The sequence below is a fragment of the Doryrhamphus excisus genome, chromosome 18 (assembly GCF_030265055.1).
Source record: "Doryrhamphus excisus isolate RoL2022-K1 chromosome 18, RoL_Dexc_1.0, whole genome shotgun sequence".
Classification (NCBI taxonomy): domain Eukaryota; kingdom Metazoa; phylum Chordata; class Actinopteri; order Syngnathiformes; family Syngnathidae; genus Doryrhamphus; species Doryrhamphus excisus.
In genome coordinates, this window is record NC_080483.1 from 14,413,421 (window position 1) to 14,428,467 (window position 15,047).

General features: G+C 43.0%; 1 protein-coding gene across 1 annotated transcript in view; it reads right to left on the reverse strand.

The window, feature by feature from the left end:
- Nucleotides 1–15,047, reverse strand: part of stab1 (stabilin 1) — a 35,096-nt gene that overhangs the window by 1,137 nt on the left and 18,912 nt on the right. The window contains exons 47-70 of the mRNA XM_058055458.1: nucleotides 14,986–15,033; nucleotides 14,839–14,916; nucleotides 14,615–14,761; nucleotides 13,922–14,050; nucleotides 13,778–13,837; nucleotides 13,000–13,176; nucleotides 12,697–12,786; nucleotides 12,368–12,514; nucleotides 12,182–12,238; nucleotides 11,940–12,105; nucleotides 11,504–11,653; nucleotides 9,469–9,573; nucleotides 9,121–9,237; nucleotides 7,645–7,777; nucleotides 7,501–7,561; nucleotides 7,241–7,385; nucleotides 5,099–5,232; nucleotides 4,703–4,868; nucleotides 4,518–4,624; nucleotides 4,325–4,444; nucleotides 3,626–3,760; nucleotides 3,428–3,532; nucleotides 1,817–1,966; nucleotides 1,631–1,735 (exon numbers count right to left, since the gene is read on the reverse strand). Of these exons, the coding sequence (XP_057911441.1) occupies nucleotides 1,631–1,735; nucleotides 1,817–1,966; nucleotides 3,428–3,532; nucleotides 3,626–3,760; nucleotides 4,325–4,444; nucleotides 4,518–4,624; nucleotides 4,703–4,868; nucleotides 5,099–5,232; nucleotides 7,241–7,385; nucleotides 7,501–7,561; nucleotides 7,645–7,777; nucleotides 9,121–9,237; nucleotides 9,469–9,573; nucleotides 11,504–11,653; nucleotides 11,940–12,105; nucleotides 12,182–12,238; nucleotides 12,368–12,514; nucleotides 12,697–12,786; nucleotides 13,000–13,176; nucleotides 13,778–13,837; nucleotides 13,922–14,050; nucleotides 14,615–14,761; nucleotides 14,839–14,916; nucleotides 14,986–15,033 (2,832 nt within the window). The remainder of the gene's footprint in view (nucleotides 1–1,630; nucleotides 1,736–1,816; nucleotides 1,967–3,427; nucleotides 3,533–3,625; nucleotides 3,761–4,324; nucleotides 4,445–4,517; nucleotides 4,625–4,702; nucleotides 4,869–5,098; nucleotides 5,233–7,240; nucleotides 7,386–7,500; nucleotides 7,562–7,644; nucleotides 7,778–9,120; nucleotides 9,238–9,468; nucleotides 9,574–11,503; nucleotides 11,654–11,939; nucleotides 12,106–12,181; nucleotides 12,239–12,367; nucleotides 12,515–12,696; nucleotides 12,787–12,999; nucleotides 13,177–13,777; nucleotides 13,838–13,921; nucleotides 14,051–14,614; nucleotides 14,762–14,838; nucleotides 14,917–14,985; nucleotides 15,034–15,047) is intronic.

Genomic DNA, 15,047 nt, shown 5'->3' on the forward strand with positions numbered 1-15,047 from the left:
ACTCATAGCAAAACAAGAAGGTGCCATCTTGCTGTTTTTGGGAACAGTCCCATCAAGAATCACGTCTTCAATGAAGGTAAAGGTAACTGTTTTGGAACAGATTAATTGGGGTTCAAGTCAGGAACTTCTGGAACAAATTAATGATGCAAAAGGTTCCACTGTATTTAATTCATGATGCTAATTCTAAACCGCGCAGCGACATTCAGTGTTTTTTTTTTCCCTTTACTGTTTTTGTGTTGAATGAAAACGAACATAACGGCTTCCTGCTGCGATTGACACCAGCGTGCACTGAAATGTGTTTATTCATGCTCCTTACGCTGTTCACTGTTACGCAACTGCCCAGAGGGCACTAACGTTCCACGGTGCTTCAAGCGTTATGTCCTACCCGCTTCCTGCTTTGAGCACTTAAGCCATGCCCCACGTAACACACATACACACCAATTATTTTATTGTCAGCTAATGATAGCGATTTGGCAGCGTTTAGCTACTAAAAGTGAGCAATCATTGAATGTATTAGCCTATCTTATAGCAGAATGACTGCCTCAAGCAGTTTCATATTCTAACTTTCGACTTTGGAGATATGTGGGTTCACGATGTATGTTGTGTGTATTTATGGTGTGTGTGTTGGGGGGGGGAGGGTTTAGTATGGATGTAAAAAACAAAACAAGACGCAGAAGTAGCCACAGCTCCGGGAGAGTGCGTACAGGAAATACACGTAGAAAACAGCGGTGGGTTCCAGTATCCCGCTGTAAAAGATGATGATGATGCCCATGTGGATCCTTTTGATTAGCTTGTTGGGTATCGCAGAGACAAAATGGTGACCATTTCTGAGCCTGGTGACGTCATAATGCAATTTCAAATTATTTTTTGGTTGAAAGAAATGTAATCTTGAGGCGGTTATAAACTTATCCATCCATTTTCTATGCCGTTTAACCACATTAGGGCTGTGGCGGTATGCTGGAGCCTATCCCAGCTGTCATTGAACGAGAGACGGGGTACACCCTGGACTGGTGGCCAGCCAATCACAGGGCACATATAGACAAACAACCATTCACACTCACATTCATACCTATGGACAATTTGGAGTCGCCAATTAACCTAGCATGTTTTTGGAATGTGGGAGGAAACCGGAGTACCCGGAGAAAATCCACGCATGCACGGGGAGAACATGCAAACTCCACACAGAGATGGCCGAGGGTGGAATTGAACTCGGGTCTCCTAGCTGTGAGGTCTGCGCGCTAACCACTAGATCGCCATGCAGCCAAAAGACAAAACAAAAAAGCCAAAAATGTACCACTTCCACACGCAATAGGAGGATGACTTCTTTTCACTCGATCATGTTGGACATGCTGGAGCCTATCCCAGCTGTCTTCGGGCGAGAGGCGGGGTACACCCTGGACTGGTGGCCAGCCAATCACAGGGCACATATAGACAAACAACCATTCACAATAGGAGGATAACTACTTTTCACTCTATCTATCAAAACTCCACACAGAGATGGCCGAGGGTTGGGATTGAACTCGAGTCTCCCAGCTGTGAAGTCTGCGTGCTAACCACTCAACCGCCCGAATAGATTGTAAAATCCAGGCGTGAAGGAGTCAACTAGTCAGGCTGTGATTGGTCAACTCACCCCAAAGGGTTCGGCAAAGGCCCTAGATCCGCTGTACAAAGGATTGGGGATGGAGACGAGGGCGGGTTTGGTTGAGCCACCAGCTGGATTGTCCTCGTCATCGTTCTATCACACAGGACATGTTAGCAGTTAGAACGATCATAACAGACGATGAAAAGCACACGGCGTCCAGAGCGTGTGTCTCACTTTGAAGTACTGGAAGCGGAAGGCATCTGTCTTGTGCTTGAAGACGTAATAGCCGAGCGCCGCCATCACGCCAGCCAGCAGCAACGACACCAAGATGGCCGAGACGGTGCCGCTTGAATGGACGTGGCCACGAGACGCATGATGGGAAACCTGAAGATGAATGACTACATCACTTTAATGCACCGGGTAACTATGGCAACCAGAGGAAGACTTAAAATTAGATCACTTAAAAATGAATGAAAGGTGTCCTATGGTTGATAGGGCTATAGGATAGGATACCTATAGGGCTCATATGGTTGGTCTATGTGCACAAAAATCAAGAAACGTACAAAAAAACAACGGCGCACGTGTGACATGCTGATTTCCAAGATCACGGACCGGCCGGAGAGGTTCTTTGTCATACGTAATTAAAGCGGTCGATGCACGTTCACATATTTTATACGTCCTCCATGTGTGTTGAGATCTTACTCCTTCATGGTCACCACAACTACGTTCTCCATGAACAAAGAAAACGCACCAGTGACCTAGGCTTTACATCAAACCAGTGGTTTAACTAGGCCAATTTTAGGGGGCGCTTCAAATAATAATAAATAATTTATAATATATAATAATAATATTTTTTAATTATATTTTTTTTTACAAAAAAAATCTCATATATGAAAAATCTCAATATAAATTTCATATAATAGAGCAAAAGCAGGCTAATAAGCAAGCCAATAAGGAGGGCTGAAGCCCCACTAAAATGTTCTTAAGCCCCCCTAAATAATTAGATTTTTTTTTGATTTTTTAAAACATTTTATTGATGTTTTTTTTTTACAAAAAAATCTCTGACAAATTTCATGTAGTAGGGCAAAAGCAGGCTAATAAGCAAGCCAATAAGGGGGGCTTCAGCCCCACTAAAATTTTCTTAACCCCCCCCTAAATAATTAGATTTTTTTTTTTTTTAAACATTTTATTGATTTTTTTTTTTTTTTTACAAAAAAATCTCTGACAAATTTCATGTAGTAGGGCAAAAGCAGGCTAATAAGCAAGCCAATAAGGGGGCTGAAGCCCCACTAAAATGTTCTTAAGCCCTCCTAAATAATTAGATATTTTTTAAATTATTATTTTTTTTAATTTTATTGATTTTTTTTTTTTTTTACAAAAAAATCTCTAACAAATTTCATATAATAGAGCAAAAGCAGGCTAATAAGCAAGCCAATAAGCAGGCTAATATTAGCCTACTACTACTGGTAGTAGTAGTAATAATCAGAAGAATAGTGATGATAATAATAGGCTAATCAATAATATAATAATGATTATTATATCATTGATCACTGTCCACTGGACAGAGTGGTTGCAAAGCTTGAGCAGTGGTTTTGCAGTGTAGATTGTGTGTACTTGTGTACATTTAATGGTGGCCTAAAACTATTGAGTATCTCTACTAAATCTGTACAAAAGTGGGAAAGTTATATCCCGGTTCTTGTTCCTTATTTTTTTGAATGTCTACTACATTCATTCATATCCTGTGCATCTCCAAGGGGCTAAGCCCCTCCCCTGTCCTCAGAACCTAGTGACGCCCCTGCATCAAACACTATAAGAACCAAAGTAATGGACAGTTTGAATCCTCACCAGAGGGGGCGGTGCTGTGAGCGGCGACTCAATGATGTGGATGATGCCGTTGACGGCGGGAATGTCCCACACCAGCAAGAGGCGCCGGTTGACCAGTTTAAGACTCTGTGGGGGTGAAGGAAGGTTGAAAAAGAGCATTCAAGTAAAGTTTAAAATTCATTGCAGTGTGTTGATGGTGTCTGCTTTTGCGCATTTGACCTCATTGTTGCCATGGGTAACAGACAAGTTGAAGCCCAGCCTGGATGGGATGACTTCCTGGTGTCTCAGATCCTTAAACGGTCGTCTGATGTGATTGGTGGAAATGTGATACTCAACATCTCGACCTGAGAGTACCTACACAAAAAAACCCTAAACTGTATTGTGGAAAGCAGGAAGTGAACAAATGTAACAGTTGCTGATTGTAAAAGTACCAGATGGAGGGGTAGGATTTAATAAGCTTTGCTTCTTCCTACTCCTTTTGGACATGTGGAACTGTGAACTGATTATGTGATGCACTCAATTGTAATCTGATGCATGTTCAAATGAAATAAAACCATTACCATTACAACGACTGTCGTTGGCTCGCTCCACTGTATCTTAATGACGGCGTTTTGCATCCCAAAAGAATAAACAATTTTAGGTTGTGGCATGCTTGGAGAATAAATACTTAAAATTATGCACCACCCTTCTTCAACTAGAGCTGTGCTATCTTATCATAAGCAGGAAGCCTGCTTGGATTAGGGGAGAAACATGAACGACAGTCCTATCATGATGAATACAATGCAGGGGTCCTAAGCCAGGGGTCTCCTAAGTCCATTCCAGGGGCCATTTGTGGCCAATATCTTGTTTTATATTGACCCACTTTGGGAAGTAAAACATTTTCTGAGCACTATTAAGTGAGTCAAAAGTACAAGTTACCTGGCTGGGGCTGAAGCCAGCGTCATGTGGAACAAATAACGTTACATCTGACTTCCTGTGAGATAAAAACTCAACAAGTCGTTTGCCTTCTCCAGAAAATTCGCTGTAGTCCAACAAGAACTGCAAAAAAAACAAAAAAAAAACAATCATGAATTGAAGGTCCTCTCAACATTTACTGTTAAAGAAGCTCAACCTTGTAGAATATAGAGAAGTTGCTATGCGCTGCCAGGACGTCAGTCAGGACGCCATTACAGAAGCTGCCATCTCCCACGTAGCCAGCAGGACACGTGCAGGTCACGTCTGCACATCGTGAACATTATTATTATTAAAACACGCCACTGCCTGAACAACATGGAGCATCTTTGAACGGCATGCTACCTCGGAGTCTGTAGCAGTAGGCATCATACTGGCTTTGCTGGTCGACAGGTTCTTTGTAGAGGACCACACCCACATGGTTGTCGCCACACTTCACGGTGGGGAAGCGTGTCGGGTATCCCACTTTTCCTCCTTCCATCCAGCCGGCCACACACAGATGCATTCCCAGCTGGAAAAACAGCAGCATTCCGAAATCTAAACGATCAGCCACTTCATTAAGTACACCGTACTGAGAGATGTTTCGAATATTTTCACCCTTAAATCTAGCTAAATAAAACAACCACAATAAAATCATTGAACTCTATTCTAGAAACAGCTGTTCCAGCTGTAATGGAAGTTGTGTCGGGTGTATTGAAGTGTCTGTGTCGCCATGGAAACCACACTGTGGTGCCGGTATACCTGCTGTGCATCACCCAGCTGTTTGAGGTTGGCCAGCATGGCGCCCTCAGCCTGGCAAGCGGCATCCGCCTGACTGAAGTTCATCTTGTATTTCCCGTCTGGAGAGCGCAGATGGAACACTCCCGCTGTGTTGGCTGGACCACAGCAGAGAAACACATTAGCAATTTAACCAATCATGACCTATTGCCCCCTTTTCCACCGCATAGTACCTGGCTGGGTTGTAGCGGCTCTACCTGCTATTGATGCTTTTACATCAGGTCGCTCGTTGATTGAGCAGATAACAGTAGCTTAAGCATTAAACAGTGGGTCCTTTTAATGTCGATGCTGAAATTAACCAGCAGCAGGGAAAGATACAAAAATTTGGAGTACTAATGGTAAAATCTACATCAAGCTAAATGGAGGTCCAAGCTAGGTGTTAAATATATTTAACAATCTGGACATATAGATAAGATAATATTACTATGACAATACGGATAATGGGAGAATGTCATCGTGCAAGGGCTTGTTCAACTAAGTACTAAAATGAGGAATCTACATTCAAGGACACTAATCTAAATTCTAGCATAGTCACAGTACAACATCAAAGATGGCAGGATGTGGATCCACATATCAACAGGGGAGAACAGAAAATAAAAAAGAAGAGAAAAAGGAAAAAAAAAATGTTTTAAATACAAATATAACTGTGGGGCTGCACGGCAATCTAGTGGTTAGCGCGCAGACATCACAGCTAGGAGACCGACTTCAATTCCACCCTCGGCCATCTCTGTGTGGAGTTTTCATGTTCTCCCCGTGGATGCGTGGGTTTTCTCCGGGTACTCCGGGTTCCATCCCACATTCCAAAAACATGCGAGGTTAATTGGCGACTCCAAATTGTCCATAGGTATGAATGTGAGTGTGAATGGTTGTTTGTCTATATGTGCCCTGTGATTGACTGGCCACCAGTCCAGGGTGTACCCCACCTCTCGAATGAATGAATGAATGAATGAAAATGAATATAACTGTGTACGTATGTATATGTTTTAGCAATTGATGGGCTATGGAGACAGTGTCGTATTAAATAAACTCCGCTTCTTCCTGCTCGGAACTGTGCATTGTAACATACACAGCAGAATTCAATGTAATCATATGGATGTCCGAAATAAATTAAACCATAAAATTCCCTGCATATTTACGCATAACGTTGTCCAGAAGCATAAGTTTGTTTTCATATGATATTGTATCCTCTTAAGAGTAGTTTCTGTGGTAGAATCCAGGTTAATACTGTTTAATGCTGTGGAACTAGACACTAGCTCTACTGCTGTTTAGCAATAACAAGGACGTTGACAATACTACACACGGACCCGGTTTCAAAATTTTATGTTGACAAAAACAGCCAACCACTTTTTTAGCAATAAGACCACATTGGTAAGCAGGTTCGACTGTACTCCACAGTCTCCACTTTACTGCAGCGCTTGTTTTCTCCCTGCCCTCAGTGTCCTTACCCTGGCCTTAACGTAAATACAGACTATTGTTCTCCTCCATTGTTAGCGTGTCTTATTATGCCTGTAATATCTAAAAGGGACCCCCAGTAACGGCATCCAGTAGGTCTGAACCGAGCCGGTACTTCAGTGGAAAAGCGACATGAGTATTAACACGCTGCTCTAAGCATCACGTATCACATGACCACTCTCTGCTGCAGAGTCATCAGTTACCATAGCAACAGAATGATTTTTCTGAGTATCACCGTTACAAGATGGACTCAATCCGCCGAGTTACCATGGTTACTCTGCTACATCACTATAAATTACTGGCCCGGTACAGATTTGTTGCCATGGTAATTACAGTCATGACAGTATCAGTGGTAATGGCAGTCAGGGTAGATGTGTTACCATGGTAACATACAGACTGTTCTGTTTCCTGAATACAGTATTCTTGTGTATATATGTTTCTATGGAAACAGATGTGTTAAGGTGTTAAGGTGGTGAAAAGCATGCATATACAATAGGTATATAAAGTACAGTTACCATGGTAACAGGCAGTAGCCATGATTAGCAGATAATACTATGGTAACTAATAATTCTTGTGAAAATATTTGAAGGATATAAAGCTCTGTTTTCTGTAAAATGTTTGTCACAACGGTAAAAGACGTAGCGGAGGTGTTACCATGATAATGCAAGTCCTTGCAGGAGGCCACGCCATCACACCCTCCATTGTCTTCCAGGCAGCGGTCAACAGGTGGCACCACTTTCTCCAGACACTGTATTCCGTTACCCACGTAACCCGGGGAGCACTCACACTCGCGCTCGTTCTGCAGGGACACAGTCAGCGCAATCACTTTGAAAGCAGGAGACCACGGTGTGGATACTGGATGTTAAATAAATGCGTGAATTAAACATAAATTACCCGACAAAGTGTTTACTCACCGGACCTGTGAACTTGCAGGAAGCAAAGTCACTGCAGCCGCCGTTTGTCTCCTCCACACATCTAGAAGACAGACGGATACATCTCAGGTTTTTATATCTGATATTGCAAAAACCAACCCAAATAAAACATGAATGCCAGGTCACCTGTTAATGGGCTCGCAGGACAACCCATCGCCTTGGTAACCGCTGCGACAGGTGCAGTTGACCTGCAGCGCCGTCTGGTTGCAGTCTGCTTCCTGGTGACAGCCGCCGTTGTACTCGGAGCAGAGATCTGGAGCTGCAGAGTTTTTAATAAATCTGTCATCACTTCCTGTTAACAGGAGGTAAAATGAGCTATCTTCTCATGAGGCGCTGGAGCCTAGCCCGCTGCTTATTGCTTACTTGCCACTTCTCCAGTGTGGGAAGTGGAGCAAAAATAAATTTTTCTCTGATTTGTCTAATTCATCATATACAGTTATACTATGCTACTTTGTGCTTCGGATTTTGCAGCTTCACTCTTTAAAGGGTTTTCAAAAATACATCAATAAATCATGCTGTTTCATGTTTGAATACTACCTATTATTAGTTTTTTAAAATGCATATTTAAGCAAATATTATGTATTTCTTTTGCCCAAATTAAGCATTGTCAAGCAAAAGAATGGCTGAATAAACTAAAATAAATATACAAGGTATTTACAAGAAGCATTCTTAGATGTTGTGACTATGTGTAGTATTCCACACTGGTGGTATCAGTAATGTTACTGTAATGTTCGGTGAGACACACAAGCACCAGACGTGGTCGTCGGGAACAACAGCAGTTGTGCTATAATCTGGCATATTTACATCTGTATTGCTTGCCGATGTTCATCAGTATGCATTGTCCCTAATGAATAAATAAATACATAAAGACTTATATTATATTTATGTATTTATTTATTATATATTTATTCCATATATTATTATATTTTTATTTCATTATATTTTATATTTATTTTTATCTCAGGCACAATAATCCCTAACATGGGCTACTGTTGCGGCCGTAAACCAGCCACGCTAAAACTCAATTCTGAACCCCAACACATATGAGAATGATTCTTATGTATGTCGTAAATGTTTTATTTTCTATTTTGTCTACTATACTGGGTAATACAAGTGTAAAGGTAACTAGGTGTTACGTCATGTCTGGCAGGCTGTAATCGTGTTAAATGTATTTAGAAGATCGTAAACATGTTTTCTATGCTGTAAGTAACAAAATTCCATTTATAAATACGGAATCATACTTCACAGAAATGGTGCCATCTGCTGGTTGTGGAGAGTCACTGGCCCACATGCACCCCATGAGACTCACTATCACCTCTTTGGGGGTCTAAGTGCTACCAAAACACACATACTTACATGAATATGCAATAAAAGCTACCACTTGGTAGCAGCATAATACAATTGAAGCCATCTGAGACCAAGGTAGCAAGATGCCCCTCCCCCAGCCCCACCAATTGTGTCATAAACCGTAAAAATTCTAGCTTCACTCTCTCAGACTATTCGGATCCTAGTATTTCATGTTAAATTCACTAGTTCAGATGCTCTCCAAACAAAAAACATGGATTAGCTAACAAAGACGTAAAAAAAATGAAGAACACTCACGTGGCTCAGCACTACAGAAGGTGCCGTTTCCCTGAAAACCGGATTTACACAGACATCCCACACCCGGCAAGCAGTCAGCCTGAGGGTGGCACTGCCGACACTCCTCCGGGATGGAGCCTGCACACATGCACATACAGCACTCATTAGCCTCGGTTCTAAGATCATCATCACAACGGTCCTCTTTGCCAGACCTGAAGACCTACCACATTTGATCTTTTGAGGAATATCCATCCGGAACATTTAGACTGAACAAACTGTACCATTGAGACTGCCACTGTACAGTGTAACCATTCTACAGTAGCAGTTACACCCATTACTAATTGTAATTGCATCGTAAGCAACACTCACCTAAGTCAATCTGACAGCGGTCACCCTTCCAGCCCGGCGTACACACACACTGGCCAGATCCTTCAATGCCGTCGTCACATGTTCCCTGATTCCCACAGTCACAGGCTGACACACAGACAAACACACATTAAGTTAACTTCTCATTCATTCCTTCATTTTTTTTTGTACCGTGTATCCTATTCAGGAAAACTGGAGCCTAACCCAGTGGACTGGAAAGTGGTGATGTACATAGTTATTACTAATGTACTCTATATACAAAGGTAATACATCTTATATATTAATACAGAGCTAAACTGCTTTTCCCATTCATTATTTCTGCAGCAATACACTTCCATTGTACGGACAAGGTGCTGATTAGTGAGCATTTAGCAACTGGAGGTGGCAACTGCATGACGTCTGCACAGCACAACAAGGTGTGTGATGGTGAGTGTGCAGTGTTGCTATGGTGACAGCCTGCTGTAGCGCTCACAAGGGGCAAGGATATAAGCTGCATTGTGATTGGGTGGGCAATTTACACACAATGGCCTCAAAAAATTGGAATGGGAATCTCAGCCTGTTGTGATAATTCTTTGTAATGAAAATACACCCAGGGCTGCACGACGGTCGTGTGGTTAGTGCGCAGACATCACAGCTAGGAGACCTGAGTTCAATTCCACCCTCGGCCATCTCTGTGTGGAGTTTGCATGTTCTCCCTGTGCATGCGTGGGTTTTTTCCAGAGACTCCGGTTTCCTCCCACATTCCAAAAACATGCTAGGTTAATTGGTGACTCCAAATTGTCCATAGGTATGAATGTGAGTGTGAATGTTTGTCTATAGTATGTGCCGTGTGACCCTTGTGAGGATAAGCGGTAGAAAATGAATGAAAATACACCCACAAGAAGTTGTGAGATGATTTTGTTGAGAATAATCCTGTGAAAAAAGCAAAACATGCAACACCCCAACATTCGCCATTAACATTCCTCACCCGCAGGGTGCAGCTTATTATTAAAGGAACAAAAATGCCTCTTTCTGCCCCCTTGAGGGAAAAATACGCTATTTTGTTCTTTCGGCCACGACCCAAAGTTGATGACCATTAGTGAGGGTGTGAACGCATGAAGATCGCCCGTTAAATTTAGTCCAGTCCAGTACAGGGATGGCATTGCTGCAAATGCTGAGCCTATCTGCCCGTTGACCTCACGCTCCAACCTTCCCTCGCTCGTAAATAAGACCCCAAGATACTTGAACTCCTCCACTTGGGTCGAGACCTCATTCCCAACCCGGAGGGTGAAATATACCCTTTTACAACTCAGAACCATGGCCTCGGATTTGGAGGTGCTGAGTCTCATCCCAGAAGCTTTACACTCAGCTGCAAACCGCCCCAGTAAACGCTGAAGGTCAAAACCTGATGAGGCTATCAGGACGACATCGTCTGCAAGTAGCAGAGAAGAGCACCTAAGGCCCCCAAACTAGAATCCATTGGCTGTGACTAGAACAGAATCAGTGACACAGGGCAGCCTTGGCGGAGGCCAACGAGGCTCGACCTTTGCAAGGGTGTAGAGCGTGTTCCGCGACCAGGATGAAAACCACATTGCAGCTCCTGTAGCCGAGGTTCATCTAATGGTCACTCCCTGGAATAGACTTTCCCATGGAGGCTGAGGAGAGTGACTACCCGATAACTCAGCAACAGCGACGGAACTATCCGCGTTCGTGTCGTCAGACTCTCTAATTTCAGTTTTTTAATCTTCTGAAAAAAATATGCTTCCGAGTCTGGTTACCCATCATGTTATTAAATATGCTATTTAAAGCAATGTGCTTTTAAAATTTAAATAAAAAGTAGCAGCAGTGTTGGTAGAATTCGAGCATTTCATTTCTTCCTTCAGGGGAGCAGAATATGGGTTAGATTTGTTTCTATATTAAGCAAACCACATGCATACACATTTATTACTATATAAGAAAAGCCAGAAAAAGTATTGGTATTGTTATGTGCAGACATACACTGTTTCGATGTCGGTATCAGACATGTTTGTTGTGTAATTTTGGGACGAACACCACCAACCTGTGCAGTTAGGACCATAACGTCCTGCCGTACACATTTCACACGCCGTTCCTTGGAAGCTCGACAGACAGTTACACCTTCCTGAACCACTCATGCCGTCATCGCAAGCCCCATGCCTGCCACAAGGTGACTCCACGCCACCTGGACACACTGAGAGTGGACAAGTGAGTATTTGATGATTGTTCAACATATTTACTATCTGTATAAAGTAAAATGTTTGAGTTGTAAGATCTGTTTTCTAGTAATAATGGACTGTGTGGCCTAAGAAAATAGAAACACCTTATCTTAAATGTGGGATGGTATAATATTTTTTATGGTAGTCTCATAATAATTATGCACACATGAATATTATATTCATCTTTGACTTATATTAACATTTCAACAATCATCCTTAAAGATACAACTTATCTAATCTGTGTGCACAAAGGCTTCTTACCTTGACAGTCTGGGCCGTAGTGGTTTTTGCAGCACTTCTGGACCCAAGTGGGAAACTTACATATTCTCTTACAGCCGATTCTTCCCATTGCGTCCAGGTCACCTGACCAGCGCAAGTAACCCAGCGAATACCTGGCACGAGGTCTCACGCAACTGTCCACCTGTCCCTGTGAAACAGCACCAACTGTGTTCACTTTATCAGCGTTTTAGGTCGTTAGTTTGGAGCTGAGCGGAAAGTCTTACTGTGTACTCATGTCTGATGGGGCATGGTGGAGGGGAGAGACAGCGACCACAGCGTCCCTGAGGCATTTGGAGACACAAAGGAGTTACTGAGCCACTGATAAAGGAACAAACAATGTATTTCATGTAAATCTATTTAAATTGTGCATGCACACATGGAATAGAAATGATCGTATTGGTGCCACTGACATAGGTGGTTCTGTTCTCAATGCTGTTGCAGTACGCTCCCAAGCCAGGCGGCTCCAGTAACTGGTCGATGCCGTAGGCCACGCCTTCTTTGAAGGTCAAGTAGCGCTCCACTAATCTGGCGGCATTTTCATTGATCAGTATGTCCCCCTGAATCAGCACACACAGTTTCCAAAAAAGGTTTTGTCAATCAGACTAAAAGAAAAGCAGAATAATAAGGATTTAGAATATTACTGTTCAAAATACCATCATCATGGCAAGGCCAGACAACAGTGGTTGCTATAGCAACAGACTACTGAAGTGTGTGTGTGTGTGTGAGTGTGTGTTCTCACCACCAGAGCCTTGTCACAGGTGTACTTGATTTTTGATCCATGCATGGTGCGGAACCACGTGTTTGTACCCGGCCGACTGACATCCAGAACCTACACAAACAGGGGATAAAGCGTGATTGGAATGTGAGCATTATGGCGTCCTAGAGGACATTTTGGATTCATTGCAATTCCATCAGTGATCAACAGAGGTCACTGTTGAAAGGATGACGTGTCTATCAAATTAGACTGTTCATATTTCCAGATGTACTGAAGAAGAAAGCCATTCAATAAATAAGGTATATATAATGAATGAATGCCTCCCACCTTGGAATTACGTATAATGTGGGCTTTGATGGTGGCAGCCAGCTGCTCTTGGTTGTCAGGACTGGAGAGCCAGCGCTGCCTTTCGGGCAGCAGGGATTTGAGGGCCTGGTCTGTGGGCCAGAACATGGTGAAGGGCTGGTGGATGGACGACTGGAGCATCGGGAGCAATCCTGCACTCTGCACATTGATCACACAACACCCGGTGTTGGCAGGGAGACATCAATGACTGTCATGGGTAACTTCAGCTGTAAAAGTGTATGCATGGCCAGATAGAGGGGGGTGGATGGATGGATGGATGAATGAGTGGATAATTTATGGAAGGAATGCATAATAATTGAAAGTACGCATGATAAACAAATAGATGATTGGAAGCATAAAGGATGGATGTATCCAATATGGATGTATAATTGACAGGTGATGAATGTACAGAGATACATAGATGCATAACATAGATTGGATGGATAAATGATGTACGGCTGATGGATGGATACTAGATGAATGCATAATGGCCAGGTGCCTCATCTATAAAACTGTGCGTGGAAATCTGCCTAGAAGTCTGCATATACCAGAAACCTCAAAAGTGCGTACGGAGAAAAATATTCAGACCTAAAATAAAGGGGCTTCAAATGTGCGCAGCTTTTTTGCCATATCTCCAACTACAAAGATGGCGTAGCGGTGTGCACATTCTCACGTCAAGTTGTGGTACCACACTTTATAGATGAGGCCCCTATGATGGATGCATGAAAGATGCCTGAATGTAACAAAGTGTCTGTTTGACCTCCATTAGCTTGTAGAAGGCGCTGTAGCCATAAAAGTGAGCTGCCGCAGTCAAGTTCATCTATATAAAAAAAAAAGAGACACATCACATCAAATGTTCCTCATTAGCAATTGAATGAATAGCATGTTAACAAATGCAGCCCACCTGCTCCAGGCGACCCTTGCCCTGCAGCTTGTATGGCGTCAGTAGAGTGTCTATGTAGTGGATGACTCCGTTTGATGTGGTGTAGTCACTAGTTACGATCCTGGAACTGTTGTTGATCCACACCGAGCCCTGCAGAGACACACACAGATTCAGGTCATTTTGATCCATCATAGCATTCCCTCCATTGACAACTCTCTCATCATCTTTGGTTCTATGGCTATCATCATACCGTTGCTCTTTACCATCACTGGTAATAATGTATTCTCTAGTGGCATCACAAAAAACAAGTCCAATAAAAAGAGCTAAAGTCTCAATCATTCATTCATTTTCTTCCACTTTTCCTCACGAGGGTCGGGGAGGGGGGGGGGGTTGCTGGAGCCTATCCCAGCTGTTTCATTCACACTCACATTCATACCTATGGACAATTTGGAGTGGCCAATTAACCTAGCATGTTTTTGGAATGTGGGAGGAAACCGGAGTACCCGGAGAAAACCCACGCATGCACGGGGAGAACATGCAAACTCCACACAGAGATGGCCGAAGGTGGAATTGAACCCTAGTCTCCTAACTGTGAGGTCTGCGCGCTAACTACTCGACCACCATGCAGCCCAACTTTTTTTTTTATTAAATCCCGCACCAAAGATTGGGCAAGCACCATCTTTGTGTCCGTGTGTGTGTGAGTATATTCCTGACCCGTTGGAAGCTGAAGTGCAGTTCGTGTCCCGATGTGGAGATGGCACGCTCCGTGGTTTGGAGGTCATTGAAAGTCAGAGTCTCACATGAAACAATGTGATAACGAATCATATCATTTAGACGACCGGATGCCTGCCATTCGTCAATCTACATGGTGACACACATACACAGGCATTAACGGTGTCAGTCATCATTTCGATGAGATACAAAGTTGTTATACGCACAGAGGAATAGGTGTTGTTGACGACAGGGACAAAGAGGGTGAACGGCCCACTGCCATAAAGACTTCGAGTGTCTGACTTCTGAAAACAAGAAAACAACAAAAAGTCAAACTATGTGCACTTTGAAGGTAGAAACAAAAGATAACTCACTGAGAGCAATTGACGGAAAACGGAATTATCTGGATTTCGGAGCACCTCCTGTTGGAGAAAAA